The 16,555-nt window shown below is 44.5% G+C and overlaps 1 protein-coding gene and 1 non-coding gene across 2 annotated transcripts; both read left to right on the top strand.

Annotated features, from left to right (window-relative positions):
* Positions 1-4,938: 4,938 nt before the first annotated feature.
* On the top strand, positions 4,939-15,732 carry LOC115178329 (retinol dehydrogenase 8). Its single transcript, XM_029739462.1, has 6 exons — positions 4,939-5,111; positions 10,714-10,875; positions 13,442-13,621; positions 14,215-14,308; positions 14,527-14,710; positions 15,502-15,732. Exons 1-6 carry the CDS (start codon positions 5,006-5,008, stop codon positions 15,730-15,732), a joined length of 957 nt encoding a protein of 318 aa, XP_029595322.1. The 5' UTR covers positions 4,939-5,005.
* trnaa-ugc (transfer RNA alanine (anticodon UGC)) lies at positions 9,410-9,484 on the top strand. The gene has a single exon. It is a non-coding gene; the product is annotated as a tRNA-Ala (tRNA).
* Positions 15,733-16,555: the final 823 nt, after the last annotated feature.

Raw genomic sequence — 16,555 nt, 5'->3', positions numbered from 1 at the left:
GAATACAATGCTTACTTACAAGCCCATAAACCAACCATTCATTTTAGATGTTTTGTTTTTATTGACGGATAACCAACGGCACACTCCAACACTCAGACATAATTTACAAACAAAGCGTTTGTGTTTAGTGAGTCCGCCAGATCAGAGGCAGTAGGGATGACCACAGATGTTCTCTTGATAAGTGAGTGAATTGGACCATTTTCCTGTCAAAATGTAAGGAGTACTTTTGGGTTTCAGGGAAAATGTATGGAGTAAAAAGTATATGATTTTCTTTAGAAATGTAGCGAAGTAAAAGCCAAAGTTGGCAATAATATAAATAGTAAAGTACAGATACCCAAAAAAACGACTTAGGTAGTACTTTAACCTTGAGGATACAAGTACTTAAGTACTTTACACCACTGTTGACTTATTATGGGCTTGCTATCTACAGTACATATGCAGGTAAACATGCCAAAATTAACACAGCATGTATTTATTTAACTTATCAAGATAACAAGGTAAGATATGAGATGTGAATAGGCAACATTTAATTCTGAAGTCGGAGTGCGTTTCACTTGCTTCAGCTCAAATAATGGCCGCTATTGATTTCATAAAATTTTCAGAATTTTTTACATGGTTGCATCATATTTCGCATCATACTTTCCGTTAAAGCTTGCATCATGCATGCTTCAAAATATGTACAAACGAAGAATGCATTCGAGAAGTGCCCTCCGTGCTCCGTTTCGTATACTTTCATTTGGACTCATACGTCGACTCGTCTGTGCTCCAATTTCCGTGCTTGAAGCAGGGTAGTATACATTTTGAGAAACACCCTTTCTTTATCCACCAGAGTAGCTGTTGTTAGTGTTCCCTTACCAATGATACATAGCCTAGTCCAGATATGGGCAACTTTGATGGGACTGGCCTCAAAAAATCTGAACTCATCATGAGGGCCTGCCATTACCCCCCACCCATCCCCAAGTTATTTTGTTGTAATTCTACACATTTTGCAATGGGGTGTAGAGAAAATGCTGTGAGTTTAACCTGTTGGGGATAGGGGGCAGTATTTGCACGGCTGGATAAAAAACGTACCCGATTTAATCTGGTTACTACTCCTGCCCAGAAACTAGAATATGCATATAATTATTAGCTTTGGATTGAAAACACCCTAAAGTTTCTAAAACTGTTTGAATGGTGTCTGTGAGTATAACAGAACTCATATGGCAGGCAAAAACCTGAGAAGATTCCAAACAGGAAGTACCCTCTCTGACCGTTCCTTGGGCTTCTTGCCTCTGTTTATTGAACATTTAGGATCTTTGCTGTAACGTGACACTTCCTACGGCTCCCATAGGCTCTCAGAACCCGGGAAAAAGCTGAATGATGTAATTCCAGCCCCAGGCTGAAACACATTAGCGCTTTTGGCAAGTGCTCTATCAGAGGGCCACCAGACTGAGGCTCGTGCATGAGGGGATCCCTTGCTTTTACTTTCGCTCTCTTTGTATTAAAAAACGATTTCCCCGTCGGAATATTATCGCTTTTTTACGAGAAAAATGGCATAAAAATGTATTTTAAACAGCGGTTGACATGCTTCGAAGTATGTTAACGGAATATTTAGAATTATTTGTCATGAAATGCGTCGTGCTCGTCACCCTTATTTACCCTTTCGGATAGTGTCTTGAACGCACAAACAAAACGGCGCTATTTGGATATAACAATGGATTATTTGGGACCAAACCAACATTTGTTATTGAAGTAGAAGTCCTGGGAGTGCATTCTGACGAAGAACAGCAAAGGTAATAACATTTTTCTTATAGTAAATCTGACTTTGGTGAGTGCTAAACTTGCTGGGTGTCTAAATAGCTAGCCCTGTGATGCCGGGCTATCTACTTAGAATATTGCAAAATGTGCTTTCACCGAAAAGCTATTTTAAAATCGGACATAGCGAGTGCATATAGGAGTTCTGTATCTATAATTCTTAAAATAATTGTTATGTTTTTTGTGAACGTTTACCGTGAGTAATTTAGTAAATTCACCGGAAGTGTTCGGTGGGAATGCTAGTCACATGCTAGTCACCTGCTAATGTAAAAAGCTGGTTTTTGATATAAATATGAACTTGATTGAACAGACATGCATGCATTGTATAACATAATGTCCTAAGATTGTCATCTGATGAAGATCATCAAAGGTTAGTGCTGCATTTAGCTGTGGTTTGGGTTTATGTGACATTATATGCTAGCTTGAAAAATGGGTGTCTGATTATTTATGGCTGGGTACTCTGCTGACATAATCTAATGTTTTGCTTTCGTTGTAAAGCCTTTTTGAAATCGGACAGTGTGGTTAGATTAACGAGAGTCTTGTCTTTAAAATGGTGTAAAATAGTCATATGTTTGAGAAATTGAAGTAATAGCATTTCTAAGGTATTTGAATAACGCGCCACGGGATTCAACTGGCTGTTGAGTAGGTGGGACGCAAGTTTGCTGAAATTCGAAAAACATTTTGCCATAGGATGGAGAGAAATGTTTACAGTTGTTACTGTACTATCTGAGTGAAAATGACTAACAAAATCAATGGGGGAGCCCCCAGGCTGTAATTTGACCATGATTACTACACGTTTAGATAGCTGGCTGCTACACTCATTTACCAAGCTGAAAAATGTTCGCTGATATGGGCTAATTGAGTGACTATCAGTGACTGAAATAACGAGAAAAACTGCTAATGTTCAACCAAATTTGAAATTGTACCCCTTTGTTTCTACTTCTGACTCGCAGCCGTAAACAACAGACGGGGGAATCCCTGGCCTAGTCATTACTGTTCTACCGAGCTCAACAGACGGGGAATCCCTGGCCTAGTCATTACTGTTCTACCGAGCTCAACAGATGGGGGATCCCTGGCCTAGTCATTACTGTTCTACCGAGCTCAACAGATGGGGGATCCCTGGCCTAGTCATTACTGTTCTACCGAGCTCAACAGACGGGGGAATCCCTGGCCTAGTCATTACTGTTCTACCGAGCTCAACAGATCCCTGGCCTAGTCATTACTGTTCTACCGAGCTCAACAGATCCCTGGCCTAGTAATTACTGTTCTACCGAGCTCAACAGATCCCTGGCCTAGTCATTACTGTTCTACCGAGCTCAACAGATCCCTGGCCTAGTCATTACTGTTCTACCGAGCTCAACAGATCCCTGGCCTAGTCATTACTGTTCTACCGAGCTCAACAGATGGGGGATCCCTGGCCTAGTCATTACTGTTCTACCGAGCTCAACAGACGGGGGAATCCCTGGCCTAGTCATTACTGTTCTACCGAGCTCAACAGATCCCTGGCCTAGTCATTACTGTTCTACCGAGCTCAACAGATCCCTGGCCTAGTAATTACTGTTCTACCGAGCTCAACAGATCCCTGGCCTAGTCATTACTGTTCTACCGAGCTCAACAGATCCCTGGCCTAGTCATTACTGTTCTACCGAGCTCAACAGATCCCTGGCCTAGTCATTACTGTTCTACCGAGCTCAACAGATCCCTGGCCTAGTCATTACTGTTCTACCGAGCTCAACAGATCCCTGGCCTAGTCATTACTGTTTCTACCGAGCTCAACAGATCCCTGGCTAGTCATTACTGTTCTACCGAGCTCAACAGATCCCTGGCCTAGTCATTACTGTTCTACCGAGCTCAACAGACGGGGGAATCCCTGGCCTAGTCATTACTGTTCTACCGAGCTCAACAGATCCCTGGCCTAGTCATTACTGTTCTACCGAGCTCAACAGATGGGGAATCCCTGGCCTAGTCATTACTGTTCTACCGAGCTCAACAGATCCCTGGCCTAGTCATTACTGTTCTACCGAGCTCAACAGATCCCTGGCCTAGTCATTACTGTTCTACCGAGCTCAACAGATCCCTGGCCTAGTCATTACTGTTCTTACCGAGCTCAACAGATCCCTGGCCTAGTCATTACTGTTCTACCGAGCTCAACAGATCCCTGGCCTAGTCATTACTGTTCTACCGAGCTCAACAGATCCCTGGCCTAGTCATTACTGTTCTACCGAGCTCAACAGATCCCTGGCCTAGTCATTACTGTTCTACCGAGCTCAACAGATCCCTGGCCTAGTCATTACTGTTCTACCGAGCTCAACAGATCCCTGGCCTAGTCATTACTGTTCTACCGAGCTCAACAGACGGGGGAATCCCTGGCCTAGTCATTACTGTTCTACCGAGCTCAACAGACGGGGAATCCCTGGCCTAGTCATTACTGTTCTACCGAGCTCAACAGATCCCTGGCCTAGTCATTACTGTTCTACCGAGCTCAACAGACGGGGGAATCCCTGGCCTAGTCATTACTGTTCTACCGAGCTCAACAGACGGGGAATCCCTGGCCTAGTCATTACTGTTCTACCGAGCTCAACAGATCCCTGGCCTAGTCATTACTGTTCTACCGAGCTCAACAGATCCCTGGCCTAGTCATTACTGTTCTACCGTGCTCAACAGATCCCTGGCCTAGTCATTACTGTTCTACCGAGCTCAACAGACGGGGGAATCCCTGGCCTAGTCATTACTGTTCTACGAGCTCAACAGACGGGGAATCCCTGGCCTAGTCATTACTGTTCTACCGAGCTCAACAGACGGGGAATCCCTGGCCTAGTCATTACTGTTCTACCGAGCTCAACAGATGGGGAATCCCTGGCCTAGTCATTACTGTTCTACCGAGCTCAACAGATGGGGGAATCCCTGGCCTAGTCATTACTGTTCTACCGAGCTCAACAGATGAGGTGGGGAGGCCACACCAGATGACCAACGGACAGTGAAGCCTACAGGTTAGATAATCTTTGCGCAGGTCTGTGCTGTCCATGTGACTCTGGAGCGCCGTGTGTGTGTGTTTGTGTGCGTGCGTGTTATCCGCTTACAGTGGCTCTGAACGCAAAGCCCCTGTCATCTTTCTTGCGCTGCTGCTTGCTCATTCCCGATGTGCCAACTGGAGAGAGAAGAGAAGCGACGTTAGTTGTTTGAACATTAAGGGGAAAACGTTAGGAGAGCCATGTCGAACCCAGGACAAAAAGTGGTGCTAATCACCGGTTGCTCCTCCGGGATCGGGCTGAGGATGGCGGTGATGCTCGCTAAGGACGAGAAACAGCGCTATCACGGTAAGAGAGTAACCTCCAGTGCCTTCAGGAAGTATTCACACACCCTTTGACTTGTACCACATTTTGTGTTACGGCCTGCATTTAAAATGTATACAATTTAGATGTTTGGTCACTGGCCTACACACAATATTCCATAGTGTCAACGTGGGAATTATGTATTTTTATATTGTTACAAATTAATACAAAAAATGAAAAGCTGAAGTGTCTTGGTGTTCACCCCCTTTATTATGACAAACCTAAATAAGTTCAGGAGTAAAAATGTGCTTAACAAGTCACATAATAAGTTGCATGGACTCTGTGTGCAATAATAATGTGTTTTAATACATTCCTCATTACCTGTAAGGTCCCGCAGTCAAGCAGTGAATTTCAAACACAGATTCAACCACAAATGAATTCACCTTTCAGCAGGACAATAACCAACAGCCGAGGCCAAATCTACACTGGATTTGTTAAACAAGAAGACAGCGAATGATCCTGAGTGGCTGAATTACAGTTTCGACTTAAACCTATGGCAAAACCTGAAATGGTTGCCTAGCAATGATCATAAACCAATTTGACAGCCCTTGAAGAATTTTGAAAAGAATAACGTGCAAATGTTCCACAATCCAGGATTGGAAAGCTCTTAGAGACTTACCCAGAAAGACTCACAGCTGTAATCGCTGCCAAAGATGCTTCTACAAAGTATTGATCAAGGGTGAGAATAATTATGTAAATGAGATGTTTCTGTATTTCATTTTCAATAAATATGCAACATTTTTCTCAAAACATGTTTTCACTTTGTGATTATGGCGTATTGTGTGTAGATGGGTGAGCGAGAGAAAAAAATATTGAATCCATTTTGAATTCAGGCTGTAACACAACAAAATGTGGAATAAGTCAATGGGTATGAATACTTTCTGAAGGCACTGTATGTGTGAGACAAAGTCTGTGTCTGTGTGTGTGTGTGTGTGTGTGTGTGTGTGTGTGTGTGTGTGTGTGTGTGTGTGTGTGTGTGTGTGTGTGTGTGTGTGTGTGTGTGTGTGTGTGTGTGTGTGTGTGTGTGTGTCTGGTTTACAGCAGCCTAATGGTGACGATGCTGTTAGTAAGTTAAGTCCAAATAGTCAGATATATTGGAGTATAAAAACCTGTAGTCTATGATTTATCTTATAAAAAACATGATTTATGGTCAAAAGTAGTGCACTATGTAGGGAATAGTGTGCACTATGTAGGGAATAAGGTACAATATGTAGGGAGTAGGGTGCACTATGTAGGGAATAGGGTGCACTATGTAGGGAATAGGGTACCATGTGACACTTACACAGCAGGTTTCAACACTTACACAGCAGGTTTCAGCACTTACACAGCAGTTTTCAGCACTTACACAGCAGGTTTCAACACTTACACAGCAGGAGCAGGTTTCAACACTTACACAACAGATTTCAACACTTACACAGCAGCAGGTTTCAGCACTTACACAGCAGGTTTCAACACTTACACAGCAGCAGGTTTCAGCACTTACACAGCAGGTTTCAACACTTACACAGCAGGTTTCAGCACTTACACAGCAGGTTTCAACATTTACACAGCAGGTTTCAGCACTTACACAGCAGGTTTCAACATTTACACAGCAGGTTTCAACACTTACACAGCAGGTTTCAGCACTTACACAGCAGCAGGTTTCAACACTTACACAGCAGGTTTCAGCACTTACACAGCAGGTTTCAACACTTACACAGCAGGTTTCAGCACTTACACAGCAGGTTTCAACACTTACACAGCATGTTTCAGCACTTACACAGCAGGTTTCAACACTTACACAGCAGGTTTCAACACTTACACAGTAGGTTTCAACACTTACACAGCAGGTTTCAACACTTACACAGCAGGTTTCAGCACTTACACAGCAGGTTTCAACACTTACACAGCAGGTTTCAACACTTACACAGCAGGTTTCAACACTTACACAGCAGGTTTCAGCACTTACACAGCAGGGTTACATGATTGTCCCTTGTATGTACAGTACCAGTCAACAGTTTGGACATGCCTACTCATTCCAGGGTTTTTCTTTATTTTTACAATGTTCTACATTGTAGAATAATAGTGAAGACATCAAAACTATGAAATAACACATATGAAATCATGTAGTAACCAAAAAATTGTTAAACAAATAAAGATATATTTTCTTTTTGAGATTCTTCAAATTAGCCACCCTTTGCCTTGATGACAGCTTTGCACACTCTTAACCTTCTGTAAGTGTCTGTGTGTGGAAACTTGTATTCTGTTTTACTTCAACCCCTGCTAAAGACTCACATACACAACGCACATCAACTACATAGCAGGTTATATCACTGATACACAACATACATCACTTACATAGCAGGTTATATCACTGGTACAGATTGGAGATAACACTTACATAGCAGGTTATATCACTGGTACACAACATACATCACCTACATAGCAGGTTATATCACTGGTACAGATTGGAGAGAACACTTACATAGCAGGTTATAACACATATCATGGTTACATGATTGTCTGTCTGCAGTCTGGGCTATGTAAGACTCTGTGTACGTAAGAGTGTGTATATAAGTTACACATTATGGTTATTATGGCTCATCCCTGCTTAACCTGAGACCAATCAGTAAGAGTACTAGCATTACCACTGCTCTCAGTGTCATAATGCCTGGTGGACAATACCTAAACCTCCAGGAGGGGCCCTGCCTTGGCCGCTTACTGCCCCACTTAGAGGCCTCATCCTGGGCTGCTGGCGAGCCAGAGGGTGGGGTGGGATGGGTATTCTTGGTGCTGTCGGGTGAGTGCTAACACTAAGCTAGCCCCATAATAAGATCAGCCCACAGTGCCAGGGCTAAATCAGACAGCAGACACATGAGGTATATGTAGTTTAGGGCCGTCTGGCTGCTATCTATAGAATAGTATAAGACAGTGTTTTTTAATCCTGGTTCTGAGGGGTGAAACATTTTTTGTTTTAATCCTTAACACTATTCAGTGATTCCGCTAATCAACACATCATTAAACCTTTCATTAGTGGAATCAGCTGTGCGTTACTCAGAACCATGTGGTATAAGGTAGGGACATATAGATGTATAGGATACTGTCACGGCTGTCGTAGGAAGGAGAAGCGGACCAAAGTGCAGCGTGTGTGTCGTTCCACATTTTATTTACACTGTGAAACTATGCGACACATAAAGATAAACTAAAGAACAAAACAACAAACCGTGACGCAGAGTTGAAAAATACAATACTCAAAAAACAATCTCTCACAAAGCCAGGTGGAAAAAAACCCTACTTAAGTATGATCTCCAATTAGAGACAACGAGTACCAGCTGCCTCTAATTGGAGATCATCCCAAACAAAACCCCAACATAGAAATACAAAACTAGAACCTGACAACATAGAAATAGAAAACATAGAGAGAGAAAAACCTGTCACGCCCTGACCTACTCTACCATAGAAAATAAAATCTTTCTATGGTCAGGACGTGACAGATACTCAGAACCATGTGGTACATATATTAACCTGTATATGGTTAATTGTTATTTATATAGTAGTATAGGATACTCAGAACCATATGGTAGATATTAACCTGTATAGGGCTAATTGTTGTGTATAGAGTAGTATAGGATAGTATAGGATACTCAGAACCATGTGGTATACACAGTTAGATGTAGACCAGCGGTACACAACCTGTGGTCCGTGGACTGGCGCCGGCCCCTGGGATGATACTGAGCGGTCCATCAGATAGTTAGCTGACAGTGATTTAGTTATACGGGGCGGCAGGTACCGCCAGTTCAAATCCCGGGGTCTGACGGGACCCGGGAGTTGCTGGAATCAAATCCTAGATGCCGTTGCCTGTCGTTGTGCAAGGCTCTTAACCCCCCCACAACTGCTCCACGGGCGCCCAGTGTGGCAGCCCCGTGCTCCAACCTCTCCAACCTGTATACAGGTGTCCTATCTTAATTTGATCACTCTGTTTTCGCTGAGAATTTTCCTGCACAGCAGAAAATTCTTAATTTGATATTTTTGGGGAGCTTGTAATTTCCACTGTAAAATCTCTGAATGTATCAACCCCTACAAAAATGTCTATTAATCATAATCCACATAATAATTCAAATTTCCTGTTGCTGCAGGATTATTTGCTGTGAGAAACTAGTCAAATGAAAATGTAACATATTTTTGTGTCTTTCAGAGGGGTTGGGATAAAGTGGAAGTCACATTTCGGTTTGACCTTGTATACAGATGATGAATAAAGTGATCTCAATCTTTTGAAGTAGCTAAACGGTCCATGGACATCAACAGCCTCCCTGTAGCTCAGTTGGTAGAGCATGGTGTTTGCAACGCCAGGGTTGTGGGTTCGATTCCCACGGGGGGCCAGTACGAGAAAAAAAAAATGTATGAAATTAATTGAAATGTATGCATTCACTACTGTAAGTCGCTCTGGATAAGAGCGTCTGCTAAATGACTAAAATGTAAATGTAACTCATCCTCTTTCCTTCTCTCTAAACTTTAGGCTACCTCTAAACTTTAGGCGCGTGCGTGCGTGCGTGCGTGCGTGCGTGCGTGCGTGCGTGCGTGCGTGCGTGCGTGCGTGCGTGCGTGCGTGCGTGCGTGCGTGCGTGCGTGTTTCTACCCTGAATAAACTGTCATATGAACAGCATAATGTGCTACAAGAAGAGACCGACCTGGAAAAGATCTCCATAAAGAAGGAGAGAGGGGCATGGGGAGGGAGAAGGTCTCCATTAAGAAGGAGAGAGGGAGAGGGAAAAGGTCTCCATAAAGAAGGAGAGAGGGAGAGGGAAAAGGTCTCCATAAAGAAGGAGAGGGGGAGGGAGAAGGTCTCCATTGAGAGGGAGAGGGAGATGGAAGGAGGAGGGAGGGAGAAGGAAGGAGAGGGGGAGGGAGAAGGAAGGAGAGGGGGAGAGGTGAGAAATAGCTACAAAGATCAACGATAGCCAGCTAGAAAGTAAATTCAGTCCTTTGGGGGATATGATTATTATTATTATTATCATAATGTCTTATAGAATGTGGTTTCCCCCTCCCCCTTTCCTCACCTCTCAACATACACATTCCACACAAACACACAAACACACACACACACACACACGAACACGATAGAAAATCCCTCCCACCCACACTCACACACACAAATAATATAAACATTCCATACTCAAACATGCACTTACATGCAGGGTTTGTAACTTCTGTCTAACAGCAATGTATTACACACATTTACGTGATCAAACACACACACACGCACGCACACACGCACACACACAGTGTAATTTCTGTTTACTCATTATCAGGTTTAATCCAGTGAACTCTGTTTGACCCTATTCTCTCTCTCTCTCTCTCTCTCTCTCTGTCTCTCTCTCCCTCTCTCTCTCGCTCTCTCTCTCACTCACTCTCTCATCTCTCTCCATCGCTCTCCATCTCTCTCTCTCTGTACATCTCTCTCCCTCTCTCCCACTCTTTCTTTTTGTCTACAAACCTCCCTTTCTCTCTTCGTCATTCCCTCTCTCTCTCTTCCCCTTCTCTCTCTCTCTCCCTCCAAATCTCTCTCTCTCCCACCCCCCTCTCGCCCCTCTCTTCTCTCTCTCTACAGTCATTGCCACCATGCGAGACCTGAAGCGTAAAGACAAGCTGGTGGAGGCAGCAGGTGATGCGTACGGGAAGAGCCTCTCTCTAGCTGTGTTAGACGTGTGTACGGACGAGTCAGTCAAACAGTGTATCAACGGAATCAAGGACAGACATGTAGACGTACTCAGTAAGGAACAACCTTTGTGATTTTTGAATATCTATGGACTTCTCTGAAGGGGTGTGTCCCAAATGGTACCCTATTCTCTATGTACTCAGGAAGGAACACCTTTGTTTTTATAACACAAGGCAACATTTCTGTAAAAAAAAACAGACCATAACTAAGGAACACTTTTATGATTTGAAAATCAAAAAAATCTATAAACCAGAGCCCATTATCTTTAAAACAAAAACAAAAAAAATGTATCTTTATTTAACTAGGCAAGTACACATTCTGATTTACAATGCCGGCCTACACCTGCCAAACCCGGACGACGCTGGGCAAACTGTGCGCCGCCCTATGGGACTCCCAATCACGGCCTGGAATCAAACCAGGGTCTGTAGTGACACCTCTAGCACTGAGATGCAGTGGCTTAGACCGCTGTGATAGAGCCTGGAATAGAACCAGGGTCTGTAGTGACACCTCTAGCACTGAGATGCAGTGCCTTAGACCGCTGCGCCAGTCAGGAGTCCAAAGGGGGTACGTCCCTAATGGGTGCCATTTCCCTGTAGAGTGCACTTAGTTTGACCAGGGCGCATAGGCCCATAGGGCTCTGGTGAAAAGTAGTACACTATGTAAGTATTAGGGTACATCTATTCAAGGTCTATTTGACTATGTGTTGTTGTACGTTCTCAACTATACATATCTATCTTAACCTCCCTCAACCCAATGCAAAACTGACCTCAGTTCAGATCATAGTTCATTGAGAGACTGGAGAGGCCACAGTAAAACTGACCTCAGTTCAGGGGCCATATGTATCATGTGTCTCAGACTAGGAGTGCGGATCTAGGATCAGGTCCCACTCCTGTCAATGTAGTCTTATTCATTGTGTTCTAGAAGGCAACATTTATCCTAGATCATTGCTTCTTAGATGCTTGATTTATACCAGGGGTACTCAACTACTCAGTGGTGTAAAGTACTTAAGTAAAAATACTTTAAAGTACTACTTAAGTTGTTTTTTGGGGTATCTCTACTTTACTTTACTATTCATATTTTTGACAACTTTTACTTCACTACATTCCTAAAGAAAATAATGTACTTTTTACTCCATACATTTTCCCTAACACCCAAAAGTACTCGTTACATTTTGATTGCTTAGCAGGACAGGAAAATGGTCTAATTCACCCAGTTATCAAGAGAACATGCCTGGTCATCCCTACTGCCTCTGATCTGGCTGACTCACTAAACACACGTTTCGTTTGAGTGTTGGAGTGTGCCCCTGGCTATCCGTAAAGACAAAATAAATGGTGCCATCTGGTTTGCTTAATAGAGGGAATTTGAAATGATTTATACTTTTACGTTTGATACGGAAGTATATTTTAGCAATTACATTTACTTTTGATACTGAAGTGTATTTAAAACCAAATACTTTTAGACTTTTACTCAAGTAGTATTTTACTGGGTGACTTTCACTTTTACTTGAGTCATTTTCTATTAAGGTATCTGTACTTTTACTCAAGTATGACAATTGGCCACTTTTTCAACCACTGCAACTACTATTTGAGAAGGTCCGGTCACACGCATTTCCTAGGTGGCAAAGGTCCTAGGTGGCAAAGGTCCTAAGTGGCAAAGGTCCTAGGTGGCAAAGGTCCTAGGTGGCAAAGGGATATTGTCATTTATCAGCCTTGTGCATTCTACTATTACAACTCTCAACAGCAGTAAGTTGAAAGCCCGACTGTGTTCCTAAAAAGTAGGGACCCGCGGTCCATATTTACCCTTTTCTGGATCCGGATCTGAACCGCGGTCCGCCAGTTGAGAATGGCTGATATATACTATACAGGCCCTGGTCATAGACTGGGCTAAAGCCTGGTTATAACTCAGTGTAGTGAGATACTGGGCTAAAGCCTTAGGTTATACTGCCACCCTGTGGTGACTACAGGAACACAACTGAAGAGACGAGTGCTCTGATTACCTATGTGAACAGGGGTGTCACTCTTCCCTTCTTGTTTACCTATTCCTCCCTCTCTCTTCTCCCCCCTCGCTTTCTCCCTCCCCCTCTCTACATCTTTTCTCTCTCTCCTCCCCCCTCCTTCTCCCTCTCACCTCTCTCTCCCCACCCTTCTCCTTTCCGCTTGTTCCCATGTCTCTCGCCCCCTCTATCTCCCTCTCATCTCTCCTCCCCCCTCCTTCTCCCTCTCACCTCTCTCTCCCCACCCTTCTCCTTTCCGCTTGTTCCCATGTCTCTCGCCCCCTCTTTCTCCCTCTCATCTCTCTCTCCCCCTGCTTCTCTCTTTCACTCCCTCCCATCTCTCTCTCCCCCTCCTCTCCCTACTCCTCCCTCCCACCTCTCCTCTCCCTCCTCCTCCCTCCCTTCCACCTCTCCTTTCCTCCTTCTCCCTCCCACCTCTCTTTCCCCTCCATCTCCCATCCTCCTCCCTCCCTCCCACCTCTCTCTCCCTCTCCTTCTCCTGTCCTCTCTTCCCCTCCCTCCCTCCTTCCCTCCCTCCCTCCCTCCCACCTCTCTCTGCCCTTCCTTCTCCCATCCTCCTCCCTCCCTCCCACCTCTCCTCTCCCTCCTCCTCCTCTCTCTCTCTAGTTAATAATGCAGGTATAGGTCTGGTGGGACCGGTGGAAAGCATCAGTATAGCTGAGATGAAGAGTGTGTTTGAGACCAACTTCTTCGGTGTGATCCGGATGATCAAGGAGGTGATGCCAGATATGAAGAAGAGGAGGGGAGGACACATCGTAGTGGTCAGCAGTGTCATGGGACTACAGGGTACGGAACTATGCTTTATTGATTGGTTGATTGATTGATTGCTTGGTTGATTGGCTGATATGAAAAAGAGGAGGGGACACACATGATAGTGGTCCAAGCGACATGTGGCAAATTTGAGGTGATATGTTCGCTTTTTCATAAAAGCATGAAACTCAGTACACTTGTACAGTTTGAGGCCCTGAACATTTTCAGATATGGAGGCATTGCAAAAACGCCTCCTGGCGGCCGTGGCGGCCATTTTTATATTCTGCCATAGCCGGACAGTGTATTTTCCTGTCCTATCTGCTGAACCAAACATGAATACACAGAAAGGTGATGTCTACATCTATGTTTTGATGGTGAAGGATGACAACGGTTCCATGTACAACATCATAAACTGTTCAGAATATGATATAATGGTAGACTTTTATGTAATGCTGAAGCCATGTGAAGAAATTCAATGTAGATCGCTGTTTCATAGAATATTATGTCTGTTGTTCATTTGAAAATGGGATGAAACTCATTTCTTTATGTTTTTTACATAATGCTTGTCAACAGATGTGGTAGTAGTGGGGATCCTAATGAAATACTGAAGTACTACTCTCTGATCTCAGGTGTCGTGTTTAATGACGTGTATGCTGCCTCTAAGTTTGCCATGGAAGGGTTTTGTGAGTGTCTGGCTGTACAGCTGCTCAAGTTTAACGTCACGTGAGTCTCTCTAACACACCTAGCTATGTTTTCCAAAATGAATGTCTTTATTTTTATTTCATATGTATATTTTGTCGGGGACGGACCAATTAAAACATACGATTTAAAACATGATCTCTCTTCTGTTCTTCTCCCCCTCTTTCCTTTCTCTCTCCTCTCCCTCCTCTCCCTTCTCCTCCCCCTCCCTCTCTTCTCTCCCTCCTATTCCTCCCCCCTAGTATGTCTATGATAGAGCCAGGCCCAGTCCATACAGAGTTTGAATCTAAGATGATTCAGGACGTCCGTCAGAAAGAGTTCCCTGGGGCCGATGCCGATACCGTCAACTACTTTAAAAACGTCTACCTGCCCTCCTCCGTCGACATCTTTGAGACGCTCGGACAGACCCCCGATGACATTGCCAGGGTTAGTCCACCTGTCTGAGTGTGTGTGGCCTACTCTGTCTCTACTCTCTCTCTACTCTCTCTCCCTCTGTCTCTTTCTCTACTCTCCCCCCTCTCTCTTTTTTCTCTCTCTCTACTCTCTCTCCCTCTCTCTCCCCCCTCTCTCTCTTTTTTCTCTCTCTACTCTCTCTCTACTCTCCCCCCTCTCTCTCTCTTTTTTCTCTCTCTCTATTCTCTCTACTCTCTCTCTACTCTCTCTCCCTCTACTCTCCCCCCTCTCTCTCTTTTTTCTCTCTCTCTACTGTCTCTCTACTCTCTCTCCCTCTGTCTTTCTCTCCCTTTCCTCCCCCAGCAGTGCACTAACTAGTCTCTCTCGCCTTCTCTTCCCCCCCAGCAGTGCACTAACTAGTCTCTCTCTCTCCTTCTCTTCCTCCCCCAGCAGTGCACTAACTAGTCTCTCTCGCCTTCTCTTCTCCCCCAGCAGTGCACTAACTAGTCTCTCTCTCCTTCTCTTCCTCCCCCAGCAGTGCACTAACTAGTCTCTCTCGCCTTCTCTTCCCCCCCAGCAGTGCACTAACTAGTCTCTCTCTTCTTCTCTTCCTCCCCCAGCAGTGCACTAACTAGTCTCTCTCTCCTTCTCTTCCTCCCCCAGCAGTGCACTAACTAGTCTCTCTCTCCTCTTCCTCCCCCAGCAGTGCACTAACTAGTCTCTCTCTCCTTCTCTTCCTCCCCCAGCAGTGCACTAACTAGTCTCTCTCTCCTTCTCTTCCTCCCCCAGCAGTGCACTAACTTGTCTCTCTCACTCTCCTATAGTGTACTAAGAAGGTGATTGAGCAGGGCAGTTCTGCACGGTTCCGGAACCTTACCAACCCGCTGTACACGCCCATCGTGGCACTGAAGTATGCAGATGAGACGGGTGGCCTGTCGGTGCACGCCTTCTACCATATGTTGTTCAACCTGGGGCCCCTGATGCACGTTAGCATGAAGGCTATGCAGTACCTGACCTGTGGATGTCTACGCTCCAGGACCGTCTCCCCTAACTAGACATGGAGACGGACACACACACACACACACACACACACACACGGGCATGCAGAGACACACACACACGGGCACGCAGAGACACACACACAGACACACGGGCATGCAGAGACACACACACACGGGCACGCAGAGACACACACACAGACACACGGGCATGCAGAGACACACACACACGGGCACGCAGAGACACACACACACAGAGACACACACACACACACACAGACATACGGGCATGCAGACACACAAACACACGGGCATGCAGAGACAAGTGCCAGGCACACAGAGACACACACACTAGTATGCAGTACCTAACCTGTGGATGTCTGTGCTCTAGAAACATCTCACCCAACACACACTCACACGGAGAGTCAAGACACACACTTTAAAGACAAACTCAAAACACCCCCTGCAGTTTTAAAGTGTTCCTCCCTCTGTGAGCTGCCATACTTTTTACTGTTCGTTTTGATAGAAGCAGGACCTACAGAAGTTGACATGTAACCTCTCTGTCTGTCTAACATAGACTATGTATGTATAGATACTATCTTGTGTGTAATGTATGTCATTTTGAATAGAATGGATCGGCTCTATTTTGACATTAATAGCTCTTTCTACCTTCTTGAGAAGTCCCTGATTCAAATTGGAACAAAAATATGACATTCCATTACTGTTGTCATGTTCCTTAATTATGGTTTTTGGGAATCATTCAGGATAGCTGTTTTGGTCGATAAGATATAATATATTTGTATGATTATTCAACCTGAAAGAAAAGACATCAGTGAAGTTGAGATGAATGCAATGTGTAGTCGCTCCGTTAAACCACAAG

Source organism: Salmo trutta, chromosome 38 (genome assembly GCF_901001165.1).
Source record: "Salmo trutta chromosome 38, fSalTru1.1, whole genome shotgun sequence".
NCBI lineage: Eukaryota > Metazoa > Chordata > Actinopteri > Salmoniformes > Salmonidae > Salmo > Salmo trutta.
The sequence above is the reverse complement of the archived record's forward strand: the minus strand, read 5'-3'. Positions and strand labels throughout refer to the sequence as shown.

Excerpts from the sequence above, each read along its gene's own strand:
- LOC115178329 (XM_029739462.1), top strand. The coding sequence starts at position 5,006 with ATGTCGAACCCAGGACAAAAAGTGGTGCTAATCACCGGTTGCTCCTCC. Across the intron at positions 13,622-14,214 it reads CAGTGTCATGGGACTACAGG|GTGTCGTGTTTAATGACGTG; the intron begins GTACGGAACTAT and ends CTCTGATCTCAG. Across the intron at positions 14,309-14,526 it reads CTGCTCAAGTTTAACGTCAC|TATGTCTATGATAGAGCCAG; the intron begins GTGAGTCTCTCT and ends CCTCCCCCCTAG.